The 24,532-nt window shown below is 55.5% G+C and overlaps 11 protein-coding genes across 11 annotated transcripts; 3 read left to right on the forward strand and 8 right to left on the reverse strand.

Moving 5' to 3' along the window:
- Positions 1-1,772: 1,772 nt before the first annotated feature.
- On the forward strand, positions 1,773-2,636 carry HMPREF1541_08588 (adenylyl-sulfate kinase; the record flags this gene model as incomplete). Its single annotated transcript, XM_008722907.1, has 2 exons — positions 1,773-1,780; positions 1,994-2,636. The coding sequence occupies 2 exons, from the start codon at positions 1,773-1,775 to the stop codon at positions 2,634-2,636; spliced, it is 651 nt and encodes a 216-aa protein (XP_008721129.1).
- A 119-nt stretch (positions 2,637-2,755) lies between these two features.
- Positions 2,756-5,170, reverse strand: HMPREF1541_08589 (uncharacterized protein; the record flags this gene model as incomplete). The annotated part of the gene is made up of 1 exon (XM_008722908.1): positions 2,756-5,170. One exon carries the CDS (start codon positions 5,168-5,170, stop codon positions 2,756-2,758), a length of 2,415 nt encoding a protein of 804 aa, XP_008721130.1.
- A 328-nt stretch (positions 5,171-5,498) lies between these two features.
- Positions 5,499-7,859, reverse strand: HMPREF1541_08590 (uncharacterized protein; the record flags this gene model as incomplete). The annotated part of the gene is made up of 2 exons (XM_008722909.1): positions 5,499-7,650; positions 7,699-7,859. The coding sequence occupies 2 exons, from the start codon at positions 7,857-7,859 to the stop codon at positions 5,499-5,501; spliced, it is 2,313 nt and encodes a 770-aa protein (XP_008721131.1).
- A 441-nt stretch (positions 7,860-8,300) lies between these two features.
- HMPREF1541_08591 (uncharacterized protein) lies at positions 8,301-8,789 on the reverse strand (the record flags this gene model as incomplete). The annotated part of the gene is made up of 1 exon (XM_008722910.1): positions 8,301-8,789. The coding sequence occupies one exon, from the start codon at positions 8,787-8,789 to the stop codon at positions 8,301-8,303; it is 489 nt and encodes a 162-aa protein (XP_008721132.1).
- A 371-nt stretch (positions 8,790-9,160) lies between these two features.
- Positions 9,161-10,306, reverse strand: HMPREF1541_08592 (uncharacterized protein; the record flags this gene model as incomplete). Its single annotated transcript, XM_008722911.1, has 1 exon — positions 9,161-10,306. The coding sequence occupies one exon, from the start codon at positions 10,304-10,306 to the stop codon at positions 9,161-9,163; it is 1,146 nt and encodes a 381-aa protein (XP_008721133.1).
- A 242-nt stretch (positions 10,307-10,548) lies between these two features.
- On the reverse strand, positions 10,549-11,559 carry HMPREF1541_08593 (uncharacterized protein; the record flags this gene model as incomplete). The annotated part of the gene is made up of 1 exon (XM_008722912.1): positions 10,549-11,559. One exon carries the CDS (start codon positions 11,557-11,559, stop codon positions 10,549-10,551), a length of 1,011 nt encoding a protein of 336 aa, XP_008721134.1.
- A 619-nt stretch (positions 11,560-12,178) lies between these two features.
- HMPREF1541_08594 (uncharacterized protein) lies at positions 12,179-13,436 on the reverse strand (the record flags this gene model as incomplete). The annotated part of the gene is made up of 5 exons (XM_008722913.1): positions 12,179-12,591; positions 12,645-12,823; positions 12,879-12,948; positions 13,010-13,203; positions 13,258-13,436. 5 exons carry the CDS (start codon positions 13,434-13,436, stop codon positions 12,179-12,181), a joined length of 1,035 nt encoding a protein of 344 aa, XP_008721135.1.
- A 1,191-nt stretch (positions 13,437-14,627) lies between these two features.
- Positions 14,628-16,964, forward strand: HMPREF1541_08595 (uncharacterized protein; the record flags this gene model as incomplete). Its single annotated transcript, XM_008722914.1, has 1 exon — positions 14,628-16,964. One exon carries the CDS (start codon positions 14,628-14,630, stop codon positions 16,962-16,964), a length of 2,337 nt encoding a protein of 778 aa, XP_008721136.1.
- A 281-nt stretch (positions 16,965-17,245) lies between these two features.
- HMPREF1541_08596 (uncharacterized protein) lies at positions 17,246-17,775 on the reverse strand (the record flags this gene model as incomplete). The annotated part of the gene is made up of 3 exons (XM_008722915.1): positions 17,246-17,424; positions 17,480-17,575; positions 17,646-17,775. 3 exons carry the CDS (start codon positions 17,773-17,775, stop codon positions 17,246-17,248), a joined length of 405 nt encoding a protein of 134 aa, XP_008721137.1.
- A 645-nt stretch (positions 17,776-18,420) lies between these two features.
- Positions 18,421-19,634, reverse strand: HMPREF1541_08597 (agmatinase; the record flags this gene model as incomplete). Its single annotated transcript, XM_008722916.1, has 2 exons — positions 18,421-18,888; positions 18,936-19,634. The coding sequence occupies 2 exons, from the start codon at positions 19,632-19,634 to the stop codon at positions 18,421-18,423; spliced, it is 1,167 nt and encodes a 388-aa protein (XP_008721138.1).
- Positions 19,635-20,453: 819 nt separating this feature from the next.
- Positions 20,454-22,420, forward strand: HMPREF1541_08598 (uncharacterized protein; the record flags this gene model as incomplete). Its single annotated transcript, XM_008722917.1, has 4 exons — positions 20,454-20,797; positions 20,903-21,154; positions 21,201-21,936; positions 21,986-22,420. 4 exons carry the CDS (start codon positions 20,454-20,456, stop codon positions 22,418-22,420), a joined length of 1,767 nt encoding a protein of 588 aa, XP_008721139.1.
- Positions 22,421-24,532: the final 2,112 nt, after the last annotated feature.

Here is a 24,532-nt window from a genome sequence, read left to right on the forward strand (position 1 = left end):
ATTGTACTGATTGTCGTCAACAGCTTTGATGGCAGTGGAGGTGGTCAAGTGGTTTGAGGTGAGCTTGTAGGGGAAGAGGCAAGTGATGCAAATTGAGAATACTGTGGGCGTATTCATGCCAGGTGTACTGCGTGTGAATAGACAGAGGGGAGGCTGGCAAGTGAATCGCAGTGAATAACACCAACAGGCAGACGGCATTCCGACTGGCAATCGGCGGTGGCCGCTGCCCTGAAGTGAATGGGTTGTGGCCCTGGGCTTGCTATCGTTGTCCCTGTCAATGTCGCAGTTTCCTCCTTCGATTTTGCAAGCGTCCTTCAATCCAACCTCAACTTTGCAAGGCAATAACTGTGGGTGAGTGAGGTTCCTGACAACGAAGATAATGCTCTCATATACGAGGAAAGTCGTAGGTACCTGGCTCGTATAGGTCGTCGTTAAGGGAGAGGACTCTTCGCGCAGGCGAAATTCCATCCATTCCATCCTTTTCACTAGTTCACACCAATCGTAGACGACAATTGGACCTAGTCCACTTCAACGACTATCACTATCTCTTACTGGTTAACGCCGTCCGCGAGCCGTCTGCCGACAAATAGGCCTGTATCACATGTACACAGCCGTGCGCAAAGGACCGGATACTGGACATGAGGAGTACTATTGGCCCTGGCGATCTTCGTCTTCATCTGGATGTTCGTATGGTCGTTGCCAACTTTTCCTTCCCGCACCGATGCTGATCCAAGCTAGTTCGATAATGTACCCTCAAACAGCCAGCTATGGTTCTACAAGTCGACCCCGCGACATGGTTCCGGGGTGTTCCATGCAGGATGTTGCCAACCGGGGATCCTTCAATCCACAGCCATCAGAGCGAGGCCGTTGTTCGTCAGGGAGAGCCAAGGCGGTGTCCATAAGGGCTGGGCCGTGACATGCGACCGCAGCCACATGCCCGAAAGCTCAGACTATAGCTTTCGTGAGCCATCTTTTGACGACAGGGCTCTCCTCTTGCAGGTGCTGAGCTATTTCAAGTGAGTCTCATTGGCAGTATCTCGAAACAAAGAATTGATTGCTCCGATCAACAACGGCTTTGCGAACTTGTTGAGATCTGGAGTCTAGCCCTGTTGACAAGGTGGTTATTGGACGATGCGAACAGGATCTTCACTCACAAGCGAGCTGTGTCTGGCAAGGACGCCTGGCCAGGACTGGAGCAAGCCGACGGAACGTGTGCCCTGTCAGACTCTGAGAAGCCCGTACCACGCCCAACGTGTCACATTGCGCGTGCTGGAGGCACGCTTGCTGCTCCTATTCTGAACTGTGATGACGGCCAGGGAGCTTCTAGTCCGAACTCAAACCCGTGACACCCGAAGTACCGCACCCCGTTCAAGCTTCCGAAGATGCATGCACATAAGATCAAGCGATTTCTCGGCTTGCGTACCCGCTGCACAGCACGCGTCCACAAGGAAAGCACAAGGAGGACCATGGTATGTCTATTCAAAGTTTTAGGCGACCTGCTAGCCTAGAGCTTGTGCTTGGAACTGGCCCCCACCAACGCATCCTTGGCGACAAACCCTTTCACCCCTCAGCTCTCCAACAACTTTTATCAGATCGTCTAACTGTTGCTTCGTCTTGATCTTGGTTGCTGGAATAATTGTATCTGAGGTCCGAACGCTGATCTATACGACGAACTTACTCGAGCCACATACAATCTGTGCTTATTCGCTCCTCACCACTACACCGCTCCCGCTCTACAAAATAGTTGATTCCCCCACCCAATATAGCCCAGCATGGCCACGTGAGTACTACCCACGATCTCTTTCTTGGACGAAGGCCTTTTCTTGCACATGTCGAGGTGGCTTCAAGCAGGGTATGCTGCTGTTCTTGTGTCTCTCTGCGTGGTTCAGGCTTTTCCGTAGCCACATCTTGGCCCCTCCATCCCAACAAAATGGACATTCATTGCATAAGAAACCGGTCTTTACAAGCTTTATACTAATCTTGAGCTTTGCAGAAACATTACTTTCCACCCAACACCTCTGACTGTGCCCATTCGAGCCGGTCTCCGCAAGCAGAATGGCCTGACTATCTGGCTGACGGGGCTCTCCGCCTCTGGCAAGTCGACGATCGCTGTCGCCCTCGAGCAGGCCCTTCTTCGCCATCCTTACAACTTGGCCGCATACCGTCTCGATGGTGACAACATCCGCTTTGGCCTGAACAAGGACCTCGGCTTCAGTCCCAAAGACCGTGAGGAGAACATTCGTCGCATCGCAGAGGTCGCCAAGCTCTTCGCCGACTCTTGCACCATTGCAATCACCTCCTTCATCTCGCCCTATCGTGCCGACAGAGACCAGGCAAGAACCTTGCATGAGGCTGAGCGTCCCGGTGGCGAGCCCGGTGTGCCTTTTGTCGAGGTCTGGATCGATGTGCCGGTTGAGGTTGCCGAGCAGCGCGATCCGAAGGGCTTATACAAGAAGGCCAGAGAGGGCAAGATCCCGGAGTTCACGGGTATCAGTGCGCCATATGAGGAGCCTCTTAAGCCCGAGGTCCATATCAAAAGTCACGAGACGTCCGTTGAGGATGCCGTCAAGATCATCGTCAAGTATCTTGAGGACAAGGGCTACCTGAAGGCTCCTCCCGCGCCCAAGGACGATTAAATCACGCCGTGTTCACGTCGTGCAATCCGTCACTAGAGGTTCTTAGATCTTGAATGAGGTGGTCACATAGATTCCTCAAAGACAGGCTAGTATAGACACATATATATGGCGCTCTAAGCCTATTCGTTTGCGCCTTTTCCCCTGGTCCCTTCTACACCCTTGCCCCAATCGCCCGCCTTTTTCCCCCATCGCATCATACCCCAGGCATGTTGCCAGCCAAACTTGGGCGGCGCCTCTTCGCTTGTTCGATATGGGCTCGCGCCATGCTTGAACAAATCACCTTCCGCATCCCTCATAGCGTCGACCCTCCTCCTACCACCATCATGCGTACCCTCCATTCCCTTCTCCACCTCGTTCACCACCTTCTCAACATCCTCGTCCTTGATGCCTTCCCAAAACCTCCCTGCCCCACCCTCAGGCCGCCACCACTCGGCCACCGGCCTTCCCTCTCGAACCCTCCACCACCGCCGCCCACACATCTCCCACAGCCGACTCCTGGCGCGACGGTACGCGAACTTCTCGTCCTCACCGACCAGCACCCTCGTATCCGTGAAATCCGGCGCCATACCAACACTCAACCCACCGCCACCGCCACCACCACCATCCATCCCCTGCCGCCTCAACACCTCCCTCATCCCCTCCTGACTCGCACTCGGCCCATGTCCCCTCCCATTCCCATACGTTGGCCCAAAATCCGCATCCTCATCCGCGAGCATATTCCTCGCCTCTCTGCCCCCAGGGACAAACGTCGGATCCGCACTCCGCCACTCATTCCGCGCCCCGCCTCCCGCCCCATCGTAACTCGCCACATTAGGCCGGAACGGCGCCGTGCTGTCCTGGTACATCTCGCTCATCGCCTCACTCTCAATACTGTCACTATGCCCCACGGCCACCGCGGGACCAGTTATCCGCCCGTCCTCGCCTCCTTGGCTGCTGCCGCCACTGCGGCGCCTCACCTCCGGGAAGAAGAGCCGGTCGACGGGTGCCTCGGCGGAGACGACTAGGCGTACGCCCGCCTCGTACATGGCGTCGATGAGCCAGATGAGGCGGCGCGCTTCGTTCTTGGTCGTGGCCGTGAGGACGGGGATCGAGGTCAGGATTATGCTGTGGAAGCGGGCGCAGAGCGAGACGTAGTCGGCGGGGCCGAGGTGGCGCGTGCAGAGGTTGGCGAAGGTGGCGTTGAGGACACCGCCTTCGCTTTTGGCGTTGGCAGCAGGGTGAAGCGTGGTGGCGGAGGCATGGTAGGTTTGGGGGAGGGTCAGCGTGCGGCCGTAGATGGTGAGGTTGAGTGGCGACCAGTGCTGCGTAGGGTTCAGTGTGGTGATGTCGTGGGTGAGGCTGGAGGAAGGGAGGCTAGGGCCTGTTAAGTGGTAGTGAGGCGGGACATCGGAAGATGCTGGCTCGACTGGTGGCGAGGACGAGGGCGACGTGGACAGCGTGACGCCTGGCTCACCAGTGTTGTCAGCAGGACCCGTCTCGCCATCGAACGCCGCAGCGTCAGCTTCAGCATTTTCCTCAGTCTCCTCCCTTCGCCAATCTCGTTCCCCTTCCATCTCCCAAAGTTCGCACCTCGCTTTCAACACCTCGACAAACCGCTCCGCCTCATCTGGTGGACGCCCACCAGACTGGCCCTTGCCAAACCACCCCACCCATCCCCCTCGCCCCCAGCGCCCCTGCCTCCCACCCCAGTACGGGTCACTGAACCTAACACCCTGCCCTTTACTCAACTCCTCGGGCATGCGATTCGAGCTCGCGACCAACACTCCCCCCAAGCCAAAGAACCCGGTCAGAAACCCATTGACCAGCCGACTGCTCGCGCGATCCGGCATCTGGAACTCATCCAGGAACAGCACGGGACTCGTCTCGACCGTCTCGCGCGCCAGACTCAGCACCACATGCTCGTGCTCCACCCCTCTCCCATCACCACCAGCACTCCGCATCCTTGCCAACCGCTCCACCTCCAGCCGCCGAAACACGTCCAGCATGAAGGTGTTGAAGTGCCAGCGCCGCTTGCCCGCCGTGGGCAGGCTCGCGAACAGCAGGTCCAGCAGCATGGATTTGCCGCGGCCCACGCCGCCGTAGAGCAGAAGGCCCTGCGGGGAGTCGATGGCGAGCGCCGTGTCGTGCAAGGGGGTGCTGCGCGTCAGGGCTTTCATGTCGGCCGTCGCTCTGGGGCCGAACTCGAACAGGGACGAGAGGAGAGACTTTTTGGGCGGAGAGGAGGAGGAGGAGGAGGGCGACCCCGACTTGGCGCCATGGCTGGAAGTGGGATGACTGTTGGCGGAGGCGAAGGAGGAGGAGGGAGAGGAGGTGAGGCCGCGGGTCACGCGCTGTAGGCGGCGGCGGTAATCGATCTCTGGACGGTAGTCCTTGAGGCGGAAATAGAGCTTTTGGAGTTGGAGCGCGAGCCGGTGCTGGGCGGGATCGGCTTTTATGCGGTTGGTAGCGACGAGGGTGCGGTAGAGGACGAGCGGGTTGGTGATGGCGAGGCTGGTGCTTGTGTTGGTCGCCGAGGGAACCGGCGGTCCGGGCATGGGTGGAAACGACTGTGAGAAGAAGGCATAAAGGGAAAGACTGTGAAAGAGCCGAGGAGGGAAGTATTGCTATGACGGGATGAGGTGAGGTCGGGGTATGCTGATTGGCTGGGGCTTGTACTCTGGTAGGCTCAGTGGGCGGCCGTAGCGGTATACGGCGGTTCCAACCGGTCATGAGGAGGCATGTTGTAAAGGATGACTGGGCATCGAAGATTGTACGATGGCATCTGATCTGGCTATGTCGGCCATATACGAAGGTATCTACATGCTCATGGGATGAAAGCATCTCCCACAGATCCGAAGCACTCTATCAACAGCAGCAACAAGCTCACTCTACATCCAAGCTCTCAACGCTGCGTTCCAAACCAGTCGCTGCATCACCACCATTGAGGCTCGTTGCTTGACTGGCTGTCTTCTTGATTCGGCCTTTTGATCCAGCCTTGCCTTTCTTCTTGCCACCGCCCTCGCCAACACCCGAGCTGGGAGGAGGCGCTTCCCGCACCCACCGCACGATCGCCTCGGCTCGCTCGGTCGTGATCGGATACTCTTTGCCGTCCTCGCCTTGTGCCCACCGCTTGGGAGCATGCTCTTTGGCAGCGTGGCTGCCATTGGTGTCCGCTCCCGTCTTCACGGGTGGCGGACTGACGGATGTGGTTCTATTGTACTCCTGGCGCTGGAGTTCTTCCTCCTCGCGAGCGGCCATCATCTCCCGCGCTCTGACACTTTTGCGGAACGAGTCCTCGTCAACGACTCTCTCGTCGCCAAGAGCTCCTTCTATGGCTTGCCGCTTGATCCGCTCCTTCTTCTGCTCTGGCGTTTCCGCCTTCTGTTTGTTTTGCTGACCAGGGAGTGGCGCTGGAGCACATAGCTTCTCCCAAGTGCTTTCAAGATTGAGAAAGTTGCCCGAGCGGCGAATGATCTCTATCCAATCGGCACGGGATGGGGAGCGAGCAGCGAGGAAGATCGGGTAGCCGTCGCAGACCCGAGCGATGCGTGCGGCCATGTAGGCGTGTCGAAGGTGCTCCTTGGCTGAAGTCTGTATCAAGCAATGACAGAGCAGCAAAGAATGGAGAACGTCCGTGAGAAGCGGGTGATATGTGACAGCTTCCGAGAAGTCTGGCAGATTGAAGATGGGATGTGGCTTTTGTGCAGGATTCTCCGAGTCTGCTGGGTACGGTGGCAGATCCGCAGGCGCAACTGCAGCAAATAGACTGTTCAGCTTATGGATCCTGGGCTTGGGTATCTCGGGTAGAGAACCATTAGATTGCTGCTGCTGCCCTTCGTACCGGACCAACGCATCGGAAGCTCCAGATTGCGAGTGCGCATCAATGTCCAGTAGGCGCTCAGCTCTTGATCGGTTGCCGCTCGCATTCGAGGCCGCACTCACCCGTTGCAGAAATGCTTCGGTATACTCTGCAGACAAGCCAGGAGTATAGTCGAAGTGAGACAGGAAGGCGAGGTAGTCCCGCAGAGCTCGTTTGGCATAGGTTCGAACATACTTGCGAGCCTCTGCACGAGCTCTCGCTTCCTCCCTTTCCTGGGGGTCAAGCTTGGGCTTTTCGGCTGCATCGTCATCAGCGGGCTTGGAAGAAGCATCCCGCGGAGGTTGGCCCCTTAGTGCCGCCGCGATGTACTCGCATGCCATCGCTAGGTAGGTGTTGCCTCGATGAAACAGAAATTGAGGCTCCAAGCTACTAGGCTGGTCCTTCTCGCTCACCTTGGCTTCCCTGCCATAGTCCCTCGAAATCTTGGCTGCATCTTTGGCGAGGATGATATCGGGTTGCTGGTTCTGGTGTTGGGGATGGTAGAGCCTGAAGACCGCAAGCCCATCAGTAAGGTCCTTGATGGCCCCAGGGAAGTCATCCTTGAAAATGCGCGTGACCGCCCTGGTCCTATACGTAGAGGCCTCGGTCGGCATTTGCCTGATAATGCTGTTGAGCGTGTCAAGGGTAGTAGACGCGGCCAGCGCGCGAGATGGGATCTTCTCGTGGAAGAAGTGCACGTACTGCGCGTCGGGATCGGCCTCCTCGCGTTGTAGAACGATTTTGGCGACGTCCTCGAGGGCAGAGGCAGACTGCATCGTTGAGACACTTGCTGCGATCTCATCCAGACGGTAGGCATGCGACAGCTTCTGTGTGGCATGCTCGCGCATGCGGTGTTTCCGCTCCCGACTTAGTTTTGCATTGCCGCCTCCTCTCGAGGACCCTATACCAAGTATTTCTGCGTCAGAGCCGCTTAATATGCCATTAGTTGCGCTTAGCGAGTTGCTGAGCGCGGAAGAGGTGGTGCCATTGACAGCGCGCACGGCAAGGCTTGTAGCATCGTCGATGAGTCTGCGAATCTTGACTAGATCGAAGAAGACCGCCGGATCAATGGGCTGTGGTCGTGGAGAATAGTAGTTGCTGTATGCGAGACTCTCGAGCACTTCGGGTGGAAGATTCAGCCAGGGACCGTGGTAGGACGAGATGTACCGCCAGTGTCTGTCGGGGTGTCAGCATGGTGTCCACAGGAGAGTCATGACGGCGTACTTGTTACGGCAGATGACCAGCGTTGGCGGTGCCTGAGGCTCAGCTGCAGCGAGCGTCGCGGACTTGGGCTGCGCATTGTTTGCTACGCGGCCGTCAGTCGCGCCATCGTTACCAGCATCCTGCCCCACCGAACTCGACGCGTCCTTCTTCTTTCGAGTCATACCGACCTTTATAGGCCGCAAGCGTTCTTACAAAAGCATTCGCTGTATTGGCTAGAAAAAGTCGAGGTTGCACGAGTTGGAGGTTCAAAGGTTCCCCAAAAATGTTGCGCCGCAGTAGCATAGCGCTTTACGACCTTCCCTAGAGTTTGAGGATTTGAAAAGATTTATTCACGCGATGAATGATCTGGAGAGGTCATGGAGTGATCCGTGTGATGCCTCCGGGTGTTGATTCAGAGCTGCGCGTGGCTATTGTTGTGGTGGTGTGCGCCATCTGAACAGGGCAGTCAGTATGTTATATACAGGCGCTTTCAATCTGTCAGGACAGGCCGCATACTCTGTGCGCAAGCGAGTAAGACGGGGAGAGGTGCTCATATTGTGTTCGACGTGTCTTCGTGCATTGGGTACCTGGGGAATGCATGTGCTAGGCTCTAACGTGCTCGGTCACCGCACGACATTGTCCTTCTTTGAACTTGTACCACCCATCTCATTGCGAAACGTGAGCGAATGCGGCCTGTACTTCCCGACATCCTCACCTCGCAAGATACAGTCCTCGGCTGGTGCTTCTGTACCACAGTACCGCCCATTGTCGTCCTTGGCATAGTGCTTCAAGTAATCCCGGCGCGGCATCTTCTTCATAATAAAGTTGCTGTTTTCGGACCTCCTTCGCGACCAGAACCACTGCTTCTTAGACGTCTCAGCTGGGGCGGAGCTGTTGGGTGGCAGGACTGCGACGGGTATCAGGGAGTCATCCGTGAACTTTACGGGCAGGTGATTGACACCAGCAATGCCCCCAGTGTCTGACGCCATAACGGACGTGAATGCTGCTGATGCCTTGTCCCGCTCAGTGGAAGCCTTAAAAGGTCTTCCTGTTGCTGTAAACCGATCCATGCCATCGGGCATGTTGAGGCGCTCGGAGCTTTCGCTGGCCATGCTGATTTGAAGTGATGTACTTGATGCTGCTGTAGGTCGTTAAAAGGTTCCACGCTCAGTGTTGGAAGTCTGGGGACGCAATTAGCAGCAATTCAACCCTGGATTTTGCGTCTGGAATTTGAATGCAGGCGTTCATCCCAGAATAGCAACAGCTTTGCGAACCTCCAGGGCCGATGGAAGCGTTTCCTGTGTCCTCATTGGCGTGAAATTCCCACTTTCTCCCGTCCTGGCTAGCAGAAACTATAAACCATGCGTGGGATGGGGAAAGTTGCCGACAGCTGTACTTTCGATCCGAGCGTTCTAGAAATAACGTGGAGGAAGTGTACCGAAAGTAGATGGTGGCGGTCGTTCATCCTCGTCGCTGGGTTGTATCATGTGCTCTCGCGTAACTTTGCCAGGGCCGCAGCAATACCGCTGGCAAGCTCAGGGTCCTTTCGTGCTTCACGGCTTGCAGGGGCAGCTTGCGGCCGACTATCTTGAGATGGACGTTCTTCAGCGGACGCCAGAGCAGCCAAGGCCTCAGCATCATCATCGTCAACATCGTCGGCCGTGATCTCCTGCATTCTAGGCCGCTTGTGGCTGTTCTCGGGACGAGTACTTTCTCGAGACAAGCCTGGAGTTGCTGATGCCCTGCTGGATCCGGGAACGGTAGAGATGGGCACAGCGGTTGCTATCGGCGTTGCGGCGCGACTCGACTCTGTGCTGCTATCTCTGCCATCCGCCGTCATGCTGCTCTCTTGCCGGTACATAGCGATGTTGGTTCTGCCTGCCCTCTTCACGCGAAACGGTTCACGAACAGACGAGCACCATGCCTTGACTTTCTTTTCGCCCCAGCCAGGTACCATTGCCAGTTCTTCGGGTTCTGCGTTGACTGCTGCTCTTAAGGATCCAAAATTGCCGATCAAGCTCGTGGCATCAGTCTTGTTGATATTTCGTGGGGTAGTGACGAACTCGATTAGACTCTCCTCGTATGTTTCGGCCTGATGCGCTCGAATTGAGGTCGGGGAGGCGTGCTCGTAAGATTTGAATAGCTCGAGGTACCGGCCTGCCTCCTGAGCTGACCAGCACAAGATCAGCGTCAGGTTGTTAATCATCGAGGTCTTGGAGAGCTCCTTGAGTGCTTCTTCATGATTGTCGATGTCTACCATGGTCAGCAAGATTCTCAGATTGTAGAGCTTCCCAAGCTGGCGCAGTCGACTGTAGATGTACTCGGGATGTAAGCGGTGGTATTTCAGCGACAAGAACAGCGCGCACGTGGTCGTCCCGAGCACATAGTCGCAAGGAATATCTGAGTATTCCCATGGAAGCGACTTGACATAGCCTAGGATCGGATTGCCCTTCTGACGCGTTGAGACGAGGATCGCCGAGGGGCCTTGCCGCTGGGGCAATGCCTGCGGTTTTGGCTGCACCACTTTGGTGGAGGGTCCGCCGGTGCCAGAGGATCGCTGAGCATTGCCAACTCCTTCGACCGCGGCAGCGGCTGCGATGAAGTCTGCATCATCGAACTCCTCAGCCATGGCGGCGATGCGGTCAAATCAGTGAAAAAGAGCCGTCAAACGATGCCCCGGATACCTCGCCGCGACACACGCCGGTGGTTGGAGAACTTTTGAACGAAGTCACGTGAAGACGCGCATGCGCATACCACTTTAAGCGCCCAGGCGCGTCCTGGAGCGAAGCGCTATCATCTGTCGAGAACCGCATCGACGATACATCTGTGTCTGCCCCGCCCCGCAGGTCGCAAGAACACTACAGTCGATCTTTAGGAGATCTTGATCACGAGCTTTCCACGCACACGGCCTGTTCCCAGCCTCTTGAACGCTTCTCTGACATCTTCAATAGCATACACCTGCTCAATCACCGGCTTCAGCACGCCATCCGCCACCCAATTGGCGAGCTGCTCGTAGTCTTGCGACTGTGTAGCAGCGGCCAGGAACTTGAAACTCCGCTGACCTCCACCTAGGAACGATGGCCAGAGGCTCACAGACATGTACCTGGTGATGAACTGGAAGTCTGGTCCGCCGGCAATGGTGAGATACCTTCCAGACGGCTTCAGATACTCGTGACAGGACCAGTATAGCTTCGCATCGGCGAAGACATTGTCGACCATTAGGTCATAGCGCTGTCCGCCCTGCTTCAGCACGTCCACGACATCTTGCGACCGGTAGTCGATGACTTCGTCTGCTCCCATGCTCTTACAAAGCTCTGCATTGGCGCCGGAGCAGATTGCAGTCACAGAACATCCGATCACTTTGGCGATCTGGATGCCGAAAGTCCCAGTACCGCCACTCCCGCCATTTATCAGTACCGTATCGCCCTTGCCGACGAAGGGCACGAGACACTGGTATGCTGTGAGTCCTGCTATGCCGATGGTTGCGGCGTCTTCGAGTTTCACTTCATCTGGAAGGAGAAAGCATGACTTCGAGCTCACCACCAAGTACTCTGCGCACGCCCCAAAGTTTGGAATCTCAGTCTGGCCAAACACGCGCTGTCCCTCTTTGAATTTGGCATCGCTGGATCGGACCACGGTCCCAGCATAGTCGAAGCATGGTATACCTTTAAAAGCGAGTCGTCCAACCAACGGTGCATCTGGGATCTTCGCATCGACCGGGTTTAGCGAAGTATACGCGACCTTGACAAGTACGTGTTTGGGCGGGAGGGCGTTTGCGTTCTTTGGCCAAGGCACGTCCGTGTCAACTTGGAGGCTATCGGCCAGATACCCATTGCCAACCCTACGGGCGGCTTTCATTGTGGACGGTACTGACAACGACATGAGGCAGTGTAGTGACTTGGCGAAACGGTTGCTAACACTTTAGCTATACACAGCCAGGAACTAAAGCCCCATGCCAGCGATAGGACAGGATTTATGCATCTGTCTGAACCCCGTTCACCAAACAGCGGGGGTTATGTTGGCGCCGAGGCATGGTAAATCCACAATTCCAGAGGGGCTACTCCCTCAGTCGTACTTTTCATCGTCAACGCAGGTATGCTGGACCTTATGACGACGAGACATGCCAAGAGGGGGTTAGTGGTGTAGCTGGTTCGATTCTGTGCGGCCCAATCCGATGCAAGTCATGAACTCTCGTCGACCGTCCCCTGTACCCGAATCTGCCCGTGACTAGGCGACAGGGCGTCCACGGAAAGGCTTCGAACTGAAGTAAAGTCACGATTCAAACCATTCACCCAGTGAGATTCTGCATGATTGTGGCAAAAGTCTCTGGCCATAACATTCAGTGCCAAGGTCCTAACTCCAGGCTGCCTACCAGGTTCATGACGAACGATTTGCAGCAGCTACAGGTACCTGGTCAACCGAGCATTGAACGCCAGGGTGGCCGGACCGTGGGTGACCCTTGAGGTAACATCAAAGGCTGTAGCAGCGTACAAGCTGAGCCCTACGACTCTTCAACCGTGTCCTCGAACTGCATTTCCTCCATGCCTGGCGGCATTTGATGCCCAGCCGTTTCCGCCTTCTCGACAAAAGCCCGTACTTCCTTCTCCTCGTCGTCCGTCAATTGAATCTGCATGGCCTTCCAGTTATCCTCGAGATACTCGATCCTCTTGGTTCCCGGGTTCGGAATGATATCCTCACCCTGCTTCAACAGCCAGGCCAACGCCAGCTGGCTGACATTACAACCCTTCTTCTCCGACAGCGCTTGAAATTTGCGCACCATCTGTACATTCTTGTCTCGGTTCTGCCCCATGAACCTGGGCAGTCCCTGGGCACGACGGTCATTGACATCGGCGGGGCTGTCGTTCTTTGCGAAGACCGAGGTAGCCATGCCGCGGCCCATGGGGGCGTATGCCACTGATGCTTTGCTTAGCCTTGTGCCGGGACAGAGAAATGCCACATGCGCTTACCAATTGCCACACCGAGCTCACGAGCGGCCGCAAGGAGGTTGCCACTGACGGACTTTTCAATATCGAGAGTGAACGGTGAGTACTCGACCTGAATTGCGGCTATGGGTGCGATTTTGTAGGCACGGCGCAGAGCATTCGCACCGATGTTGGAGAGGCCGATGTGTTTGATCTTCCCCTCGCTTCCGGACTGTTAACGCTCACTCATGAGAATCAAGAGGGGCAATGAAGACATACGCCTGGAGCTCTGCCATCGCGCGGACAGTGACCTCAATTGGAATGTCATGGTTGGGTGAGTGGAGGTAGTCTGCACGACATGTAAATCAATGTCCGAATTTCTCACTCCGAAAGCCGAACGCGGTACTTACACAAATCGATATAATCAGTCTGCAGATCCTTGAGGCTCTTTGCACAAGCCGCCCTGCAATACTCAGGACTACTGTTCGGGGCTGCCATGTGATCGTTCTTGTTGAGACCGAACTTGGTTGCCAGGAAGATCTGGTCGCGCTTGCCGGTGCGCTTGAACCACTTGCCCACGAACTCCTCACTGTCGCCGTACAAGCTTGCACATGGTCAGTCTGACCAAAGAACGACGGTTTGTGGGGCGGTCTCATACTCAGCAGTGTCCCAGAAAGTTGCCCCGATCTGAACCGCGCGGTCGAGCAGCTTGAAGCGATATTCGTCGTCGGGGATCGTGCCGTATGCTATGGACATGCCCATGAGCCCGAAGCCCAGGGCAGGGACCTGCGGACCGTTCTTGCCCAGTGTGCGGGTCTGGACGGGATGAGAAGCCATGATGTTGAGATCTCAGAGCTACTGCGAATAGGTTTCAGGGGAAGAGGCGTTTTGGGGTGGTCTCGAATTCAAGCACGGCTGGTCAGACAGGGAAAGCTGAGGATGGAGAGGACTGCGAGTAAGAAGGATCCGCAAATCGGAGGTGCAACAGCAAAGTCTTATGCTCGACAGACGATCAAGAGAGTCAGCCGGTCAAGCTGATATTTATATGCGGGATTGCTATAATCAGTGCCAGCTACGGAGCACAACGGATAATAGCATTACGAAGACAATATTGTACAGCTGTCATGCAAGCACCACAATAAGAAACCCCATTGTCCATCATTTTGCTAGATGTCAAAATATTATCTCCGTTGTCTGCTCAGAAGCCGGTACTCGCATATGCCCAGGGGTCGAAAAGTGGGGATCGAAGTGCTGTCTGCCAATCACCGCATTGGAAATCCGAGCACGCTCATGTCCCCAACCTTGAGTACCCCCCGGTGCGGACGACGTACATGTTCCACTATGAGCGGGTTGAGGCTCTCCGGATGTAGTTTCGACGCAGTAGTCAGGGCTCGGCCAATGATGGCTGGTCTGGTCCGAGCTGGCCAATTTTCTGTCGTCCTGCACTATTGCGGCGACGTTGGCCGAAACGGAATCAAGCTGGGTTTCGTACTCCAGTCGCCGTCCAGAGTACAGTACCACCGCACCAAATAGAGACTGCCACGCCGGGATCACTTGTCTGAAGCAGTAGCGCCACAGAACCACATCAACAGCTCATTTTAGAGCCCCGTCTGTCTCCTGGCAATTTTTCCGGAGAAACAGACTAATAGCGGCGTACAAGCAGAACACCGTCGACAGATGATAGATGCTAGAAACATTACGATTCTAGATGCGATGTCGGGGCGCAAGAAGACTTCACGGTGAGAGTTAAACCAAATAGCTACGTAGATCGACCCCTGATAAGAAGCGCTCCATGTGTTAGTTAGCACTGATGAGCAACCACAAAAGAAGATGCCGGAAGTTGGGATTGATTGAGATGGGGGTTGCCAAAGTTCAGGCAGTGAAATGGTCTCCGCTTTTGCCAAGTGATTTGGAGAACCCAAATTTTTTGGTCGAAAGCCGCGACTCTTCAAGTGAGATCGAACTTTTTGACGACCTCATTCATTATTGCAGCAGAACCTTCTTTCATTCGCAGCTGCTACCGCAAAAATGGCGCCCTCTTCAAAGCGCCGTAAGCTGTCGGACGGCAGCCCTGCAGCACCAGTCATAACCCCTGCAACCGCCATGCCTCAGTCGCCTACCTCATCTGTTCAGGCCCTCTCCACCGACACCCCCAAAGACAAAGACAAAGACAACCGCCGCTCGCTTTTTGTGCGCTCCCTGCCCTCCTCCGTGACCAACACCACCCTCGCCGCGCACTTCAGCGAGACCTTCCCACTCAAGCACGCCACCGTGGTCCTCGACCCAGCCACCAAAATCTCGCGCGGCTTCGGCTTCGTGACCTTCACGGATGCGGCCGACGCACGTGCCGCCGCCGAGCAGTTTGACGGCTCGACGCTCGAGGGCCGCAAGATCAGAGTTGAGGTCGCAGAGTCGCGGCACCGAGATACCGATGCGAACGGCGCCGAGGGCGTGCCGCGGCAGAAGGGACAGAAGGGCGGTGGCGCGACGACGAATACTACGGGCGAGCGGCTGCGGAAAGAGCGCGAGCTGTTGAGGCAAGAAACGCAAGGGCAGCCGCCGAAGCTGATTGTGAGGAACCTGCCGTGGAGTGTGAAGACGGGGGACGATTTGGGGAAGTTGTTCCTGAGTTATGGTAAAGTGAAGCATGCGGTTGTGCCGAGAAGGGCGAGTGATGACGAGAAGAAGGGCCAGTATGGGTTTGGCATCGTGATCATTCGAGGAAGGAAAAATGCCGAGAGGGCGTTGAAGGGCGTCAATGGCAAAGAGGTGGATGGGAGGGTGTTAGCCGTTGATTGGGCTGTTGAAAAAGAAGACTGGGAAAAGGCTAAGGCAAAGGGAGATGGCGAGGAAGCCACAGAAGCTACGGGTGAGCAGAGCACTGTTGTCGACGATGACGCTCTTGAAGATGGCAAGGATGATGAGGTCCACGATGCCGCGCCTTCCGATGAGAACATCGACGACGACTCTGATGCGGGTATCAACCTCTCATCCATCGATGAAGATGACGCCGAAGATGAGACGATGGAGGACGCTTCCATTGAGGATGAGGGCCCTCCCAAACCCGACACGTCCCTCAGCACAGTCTTCATCCGCAATCTCCCCTACGACACCGATGACGCCACTCTACGCGAGCACTTCAACCAGTTCGGTCTCACACGCTACGCTCGCGTTGTATATGACCACGAGACCGAACGGCCCAGAGGTACAGGCTTCGTGTGCTTCGTTGAAGAGGACGCCGCCAAGGAGTGCGTCAAGAATGCGCCCAAGAAGCACAATCCTCTCGATGCTGCCTCGACTGCCGACCCCAAAGCCCGTCGCCGCGGCGAGCAAATCACGCACTCTATCCTGCAGAACGAAGCCTCTGACCCGACCGGTGCATACACTCTCGCCGGACGTGTCCTGCAGGTGTCCCGCGCTCTCCCGAAAGCAGACGCAGACCGACGTGCGGCGGACGGTGCGAACGTCCGTGAGAAGGCCCGCGAGGCCGACAAGCGCCGACTGTACCTCCTCAGCGAAGGCACGGTGCCCAAAGGCTCAAAACTGTACAACAGCCTGAGCAAGACTGAGCTCGATATTCGAGAGGCGAGCGCGAAGCAGCGTCAGAAACTGATCAAGAGCAACCCGAATCTCGGAATCAGCCTGACAAGACTAAGCATCAGGAACCTGCCGCGATCGATCGGAAGCAAGGAGTTGAAGGCACTCGCCAGACAGGCCCTGGTGGGCTTCGCGCAGGATGTCAAGGAGGGGAAACGCAGCCCGCTGTCCGCCGAGGAGCAGAAGCGTGGTGGCGAAGAGATGCGCGAGGCGGAGAAGAGGAGGAAGGAGAAGGGCGTGGGTGTGGTCAAGCAGGCGAAGGTGGTGTTCGAGGGCAAGGAGGGTGGGAAGGTGAATGAGGGCGCGGGCGGAAGGAGCAGAGGCTACGGCTTCGTCGAGTACTGGGCTCACCGTAGCGCCCTGGCTGGTTTGCGGTGGATGAATGGGCACCTGGCGCTGCCCAAGGAAGGGGCCGAGGGAGAGCGTGGCAAGAGGCTGATCGTCGAGTTCGCGATTGAGGATGCCAGGGTCGTGCAGCGCAGAGGGGAGAGGGAGGGAAAGGCGCAGCGAAAGCGGACCGAGGATGGGCAGGCTGAGGAGAGCAGCAAGGCGTATGGAGGAAAGAATGCCAAGAATGGCAAGTACGGCAACATCAATCCGCAGGACAGACGAGGCAAGAATGACAAGAAGAGGAAGCGGGTCGAGGAGGAGGTGGTGAAGGAGTCGAAAAGGGCAAAGGTCGATGATGATGAGGACAAGAACAAGATCGCGAAGAGGAACCGAATCATTTCGAAGAAGCGGCACGCAAGAAAGGCGAGGAAGGGCTGAGCGAGCAGCTCTGTCCGGGATGTCATTCAATGTCTGGTGCATAGCGCCCATAAAAGCAGTCCACATTTTGTGGCATAACGACTGATTCCAGGCAGGACTGGATTCCAGGCTCTTTGAACCTGGGGGTATCTGATATTCCCTGTCATAGTCTCTTCAAGCCTGTCCCGCGATAGGGGTTGTATTCGTCGCTCCAGTAACCTGGAAGCTCCTCGGTCAGCTAGATCGGTCTGTTGGACGCAGCGAGTCACCATTTCCTTCGAGGACGTCCACGCGCATTCTCTCTAGAGCTTAGCTTCATGACTGACCTTGCCAACGATATTATACCTCTTGCTGAAGAAGGTATACCACTCATCCAGAACGGTCTTGTGCTTGTCTTCAAGATCCGACCAGTCGGGGACGCAGTCTTCGGGCTTCAAGCTCGACATTGCAAGGGCGCGCGAGGGATCCTTGCCAGCAAAGACTACCAACCATCAGCAAACAGGTCTATACCGTCTCGCGTGGTCCGTCTGGTGTACCATGATAGTTTCCGCCTTGTCCGTATGCATTATTCCGAGAAACATCGAAAATGGTGCCTTTCACAGCAACCCATACGGGGTGATTCGGATCCGAACCTGGGCACGTGCTATGGTCAGCCTGAAACTGAATTCTCCATAACCTCTTATATATAGGTGTCTAGCATACCATCATGCTTTTGCAGCTCCTCGTATGAGATAGGGTCTTCCTTAGGCTTCTCGAGCGCGACCGGTGTTCTAGGGTCGAAGCTTTTTGTGGACTGTAGATGAGGACGCGGGGAGGCTAGTGGATCGGCCATCGTGTCTGGCGCCTTCGAGTCGAAGAATCCCTTCTGTTCGGACACTGCAGAAATGATAGTCAATACAGAAGAGCGCAGGAAGAAGCCGAATTTGTGCAAGTTGAGGATTGCAGGCAGTAGATGTACTGCCGTGTGCCTCACGATGAGCTCTGATTACATATAATACATACTCTTTGTTAGCCGGACCAGGAAAGGAGCAGGTAGCCGTTGATGGGGATAGGCGAAGTTTGAATGTTGAGCCGTCGGACTGGGGGGTCGTGTCCGGGGGGGTTTAAGTGTGGTTTGGGGAAGAAAGTGTTGGACAGCGTGCTCAGGCTGGACTGAGGACAAGCTTGGTAACCTGATGACACACTTGACCCTTGCTCAGTCAGGAAGCCCAAGCCCAAAGTTGACAGCTGAACGCCAACGGCGCAATGGTTGGTGGCAGTGCAACGGGATTTCCACAATTGCAGCGAGCCCCTCACATTGACGGCTGCCCCTCCATTGAACAGCTGTGGGGTTGCCAAGATCAGATCAGCACGTGGCCTATTGGTGGACGCGTTGATGCTGCCAGATATGGCAAGAGCAACAGTGATTGAAAAAAAAGGTACGATGAAGAAGTCAAAGCTGGCAGCGAGTGTGCAATTGGACTCTCGAGGTCCGGTCTCATTCATCTATCAGGGCTTTCACCGGCGTCTGCACCATCAATGTCATCAGGCTGTGTGCTACCTCGGCGGCAGCAAGCGTCGTGGTCTCGCCAGCATTGTCATAAACCGGCGCAACTTCGACCACATCAGCCCCGATCACCTTCAGTCCTTCCAGACCGTCGAGGATCGAGAGCAGCTCACGCGTTGTCCAGCCTCCAACCTCAGCGGTCCCAGTCGCGGGTGCATGAGCAGGATCCAGTACATCAATATCCACCGAGATGTATACCTTGTTACTCCCGACTCGGGCCTTTAGTTTATCGATGATGCCGGCGACACCAATCTTGTCAATGTCTCGCGCCGTCACAATCTCAAATCCGCATCGTTTATCATTCTTCCAGTCGTACTTCTTGTTGACTGCTGGAGCACGAATGCCGGCGTGAGCGGATGCATTCAGGATCAGCCCTTCCTCATGGGCGATATGAAGAAACTAGAGCTGTCAGCCATACTTGCCATGCATCAAAGAGATGAACTTACAGTCCCATGGTTGACTCCAGCATAATGGGAGATGCCACCGCCGAGCAGTTTTGGATCCCAGGTATCTATATGGCTATCGAAGTGAATGACGCTTACAGCACCCCAGTGATTGTAAGTGGACCTCAAGGCAGCGAGAGTCGTAAGGTGGTCTCCGCCTAACGTAATGATGCGAGGGACACTTGCCAGCTCCGTTGCGTTGGTCTGCCGGTTCGACACAGTCTTATGAGCTTGACCAAGCTGTTTCAATGCCGCTGTGTTATCCAAGAAGGTCAAAGGAGCGTCGCCACAGTCCACGATCCGAGCCCAGCTCTGGAATGAGTTCTCGTGAGTATATGGACTCCAAGATCCTCCTGCATGTATGCGTCTCGAGCCCAAGCGAATGCCAGTTGGTCCGAATCTCGCACCTGGCCGACCCGTTGTGCCGGTATCAAATGGGGCACCCAGGAAGGCAATATCAAACGGGGTAATACTACTGTCAGTTGACAAGCAGTGAAGCCAAGGTAGGTTGGCATATGTCGTTAAGCCAGCATAAGTCTGATCTGGACTGAAATCTGCTGATCTCGCTCCCATCGACGCTTGATGACCATCGAGCTGGATCTCCAATATTGGGGGCAGAACAATGTCCCTTGTCAGCACCAGGGTCGTAAGGAGAGATCCCCAAATCGTACACAACTTTGTCAAATGCATGATTGCACGCATGACTGCAGCACGATCCTAGTCCTCGAACGTGGATACAGGAAACTAACGGTACCGAAATGGACAACACGCACCTCTAGAAGAAGGATCTCTCCCGGTGAGAAAGGCCAATCCACGCCCCATTCACCAGTGGCCAAGCCACGGCCCACTATCTCCCACGTTGCTGTGGAGAGGAGTGAGCACGAGAGCTTAAGCGACGCCGGTGCAATTTGCTGGGAACAGTCTAGCCCAACGATCAATCGACCCTGAATTTTTTATCGGACTTCTGTTTGGTCAGGCAGCTCTGCAAGTGGCCTCGCTGCAACTCGGTACATGGTAAAGGTCACTATGAGGTCGTGTGGCAACGCCCGCGCTAATCTTGCACCGGGCAGCCGATCCGAATGAGTATCCCCAAATGCTGTGTGGGAAAGCCATCAGCGGGGCGTGGTGCCAAGGGTCCCACGTCCGCCTGTACGCTCCCCCGAGAGTCGTCTGACTGGTCCGCCTGTCGGGGTTCACGCTCGCCAATGCTGTCCAAAACTCTTGGACTCACGCTTGCGAACAATCGCTGTCACCTTGCGGCGTCATGGTCGACTCAGCTTAAGACGAATCCACGCATTCTGGGCCGACTATCACGATAAGCTACTCCTCTAAAATGCTTTCCGCTAGGTTAGTGGGGTGCTCCAGGCGACCTGGTGCTGCGCATCTTTCTGCCCGCCAAAAAAGTCGATCAGATGTCTAGCCAGGCCTATGCCACCTGATTGTCGTACATATACCCGCCCGCCGCAGTCTGTGCTTACAAGACTTCTTACATGTCAGGCTCTCCCCTTACAGCCCATCACCATGTCTTCCGATACGTCCCCAAATGACAAAGAATTCAACGAGAAGGAGGTCCGCATGACTGGACCTTCTCTACCAGAACGCACTGCTTCTATCACCGATGGCGTTCAACGCGAGTCGCGTAAAGGCTCCCTGGTTGCCTCGATCAAGGCAGGCTATGGTCTGGCCGACGTCAGTGATGAGGAGAGTGTTAGGCAAGGTCTTGATTTGACCCACCGCAAGCTCAAGGCCAGACATATTCAGCTTATTGGTATTGGTGGCACTATTGGTACTGCCCTTTTCGTGCAAATTGGTCGTGGTCTCATGAACGGCGGACCTGCGAGTTTGTTCCTGGCATTCACCATCTGGTAGGAATTTCCGAGCGTCAAGCCGTGGCCTAAGCTTCCAACAGTTAGCTTGTGCACGCCTCCTGAGCTCCACCCAGTATTCAGCCTTGGACTGACCTCCTGCAGGTGCACATTCATCCTCGCTGTCACCAATTGCGTTGCTGAAATGGTTACATACCTGCCTCTGTCGTCTCCTTTCATCCGTTTTGCAGATCGATATGTTGACGAAGCGTTTGGTGTCGCTGCTGGCTACAATTTCTTCATTTTTGAGGCGTTCCTGGTGCCTTTCGAAGTCGTGGCATGCAACTTCATCATCCACTACTGGACAGACGTCATCCCAACGGCTGCTGTAATCACCATGGTTATTCTTGCCTATGCGTAAGCACCTCCCCTGATACGAAGCGGACTTGTCTGACCCAAACAGCGCTGCCAACTTATTTGCAGTGAAGTACTACGGAGAGACTGAATTCTGGCTGGCACTCGGCAAAATGCTTTTGATTATCGGCTTGATCTGCTATACTTTCATTGTCATGCTTGGAGGAAACCCACTGAACGACCGATTTGGGTTCCGGTACTGGAAGAATCCTGGGTCCTTCACCGAGCTCTATTATGAGGGTTCTCTTGGCCGTTGGCTCGGTTTCCTCCAATGTTTGATTCAAGCATCTTTCACCATTGCTGGACCCGACTACGTCGCCATGGCTGCTGGCGAGGCCGAGAACCCTCGCTACATCATGCCGCGCGCTTTCAAGGCCGTCTTTTACCGCCTAATGTTCTTTTTCGTCATCGGCTCCCTCTGCATCGGCATTGTGGTCCCTTATGACGATCCCGAGATGGTGGCCGCTTTCACCAGCGGCGAGCCGGGAGCTGCAGGCTCACCCTACGTCGTTTCGATGAACCGCCTCAATATCCCTGTTCTGCCTCATATTGTCAACGCCATGGTCCTGGGTAGTGCTTTCTCCGCCGGCAACAGTTACTGTTATTGCGCCAGCCGCAGCCTTTACGGCATGGCTCTCGAAGGCAAGGCGCCCAAGATCTTCACGCGATGCACCAGAAATGGTGTGCCAATCTATTGCGTCGGGGTCGTACTTGCCATTACGCTACTCAGCTTTCTACAACTCAACAACAACTCCGCCACCGTGTTGCAATGGTTTGTCAATCTGGTACGCTCCAACCTTTCTATTATAGCCCCTGCCATCTGACGCATTCCAGATCACCGCTTCCCAGCTCATCAATTTCTCTGTCATGACTTTCACTTTCCTCAAGTGGAAGAAGGCCTGCGAAGTGCAGGGTCTCGACCGGAACACCCTTCACTACAAAGCTTGGTGGTCACCCTTCACCGCCTACTACGCTCTGACAGCCACAACCATCATGACTTTCGTCGGCGGCTACACTGTTTTCCTGCCAGGCTTCTGGGACATTCCCACCTTCTTCTTCAGCTACACTATGGTTGGCGTGTTCCCGCTACTCTTTGTGGGCTGGAAGGTTCTCAAGAAGACAAAGTGGCGTAAGCCTCATGAGGTCGAGCTACGGCCCAAAGAGTTGGCCGAAGTGGATGAGTACGAGCGGAACTATGTTTACATTCGTCCCAAGTGCGTGACCCTTCCCTTTCAGGAGTCAACCATACTGACAGACAACCAGGAGTAACATTGTGTACTATTGGGACAAGATCTTTTCGTGAGCCGACGAAGGCTTCGGCTGCGAATTATACTACCAGAACAGGAGCGCCCTCCTCATACGGCGGCTGGTAAGTACGTGTCGGGACATCGCCATGCGTGCAGGTTTCTTGTGGAAAACGGGTCATACACGCTTATGCCCTTATGCGCCAGCCACGATGCCATTTGCAGGAGTCGATTCCCAGAAGCAGCATTCGCGTACACGTACAAATCTGAAAACAGTTTACTTGCCTCTTGTGATGCCCAAATGCGCTCATCATGCCACTTCCGTTCTTCCCTGCCATGTATGACCGCAGATGGCAAACATTTCCCAGCGTTGCTATCTACATACGCACGCCCAGCACCGCCCAGGCACGAAGTGCGATCTACAATCAACGTCAAGCATTGGCAAGCGTTCCCGAGCGCCTTCGCCCAATCGCTTAGACTGCCGCGCATATTGGCACTTCGTTCAGCAATGCCCACGACAATCCCTGAGCGCACCATACACATCACCGTATTGCACATGTACAAGCACCTTCGTACAGAGTATGTACGACAGGTCCGAACGACGCTAGAAAGGCAGGTCTGCATACCCAAGAGCTCTGGCCAGGCTCGCTCTGGGACCCCCTTCCCTGGCTGGCAAGCAGGAATCGGACCCCATCATCCGATGATCCATCGTCTGGTATGTAAAAACCCCAGGACGACCCTGTGCGGAGAATGTGGCTGGCTGGCTTGCAAATTGAGAAATATTGCAAACATCATGCAAGCCCTTGAAAGTTACTGTGTATTGGACTGTAGCCTCTGAACCGAGGCACCTTTGCCGCAGCAGCTGCCTGTGGCTCTATCGATAATCGAGGTATCAGCCACGGCCCACTCGTGAGTATCTTGCTCGGAGGAGGCGCGAGAAGGGGTGGTTGTGTCTCTCTGCAGCGACCAAGGTTGGGTGCTCTACAGTACTTCCTGGGTCAGGGTCGGGTGTGGTTCTTTGTTTGATTTGGTGCAGTGTAGTTACATACAGTAGTGTGCCGTGCCAGATGCAAGCCTCGTGTCGCGTGACTGATGTGGGGGGGTTTTCCCTATATCTCTGTGTGTGGATGTATATGACACCAGGGAAACGCAGGGACCTTCGTCCTGCGATTGGTTGCCCCGCAGTTGTCCGAGGCAGGGGCTACGCGATCCTCCAAAGAAAGGGCTTCGAGGGCGTGACTGGGGCTGCATGGCTCGTGGCTGGGCGATGAGATGTTTGCCATGACGTTCGTAAGACCACAAGGATTGGGCGGGACAAGGGTCGGCTCGTACCCTGCCGATGGTCCCCAAACGTTCGGATTAGTGTCCAGGAGCCCTCGATATCCCTGGGTGACATTGAACGGGGGTAGACCCTTCGGTATGTGCTCATTAATTCAAATCGGCCATCGTATTTTCCAGCGAACATGCATCTGTAGAAGTAATCGACGTATTGGCGATCTGAACCTCGAGTTCGTTCCACGGAATAGGTATGCCGACGAGGCCGGCGCTTGTGGCACGGAAATTCAAAGACCGTCCGGGGACAGATTGAGGTTCTGGAAGAAGTGGTCGCGCGCGGGCTGGCCCCGGTCGTCATAGCCTGGTCGTACAGTACTCGGGACGCGAAACGGCTGCAGAACAGTCGGAAGGGGCGGTGTCCGGCTAGAAGAAGAGGGACGAGAGTGCGTCAGATGCAGATGAAAGATGCAGTGTAGAAATGACCATAGATGTTGTGGTGGGGAGACAAAAGAGGCCAGCGCTGCGCGATGCCGATGATGATTAGATGCAGTAGGTCGAGACTGCTTTGGGTTGAACAGCTGTTGCCAAATGATCGCAATCAACGAGTCTGCATACAGCGATAGAAGGCAAATGCAAGGCGGTCATCTCATCAGATATGGGACCGCAAAGTATTGCTGACCGAAGGCTGCTCGTTCTAACATGGGACACTGCCAAAGCTATCCTGACGTGGCGATATAACATCGAAAGTGACGAGCAACACGAATGGTTCGGTAACGCTCTCCACCGGCTTGTGGCTGCTCATGCCTCGTCACCCTTCGTCCGCTCCTAGAAACCTGAGGCTCAATATGATGAGCAGCGTGAC

This window comes from Cyphellophora europaea (genome assembly GCF_000365145.1).
Source record: "Cyphellophora europaea CBS 101466 unplaced genomic scaffold supercont1.9, whole genome shotgun sequence".
In the NCBI taxonomy this organism is placed as follows: domain Eukaryota; kingdom Fungi; phylum Ascomycota; class Eurotiomycetes; order Chaetothyriales; family Cyphellophoraceae; genus Cyphellophora; species Cyphellophora europaea.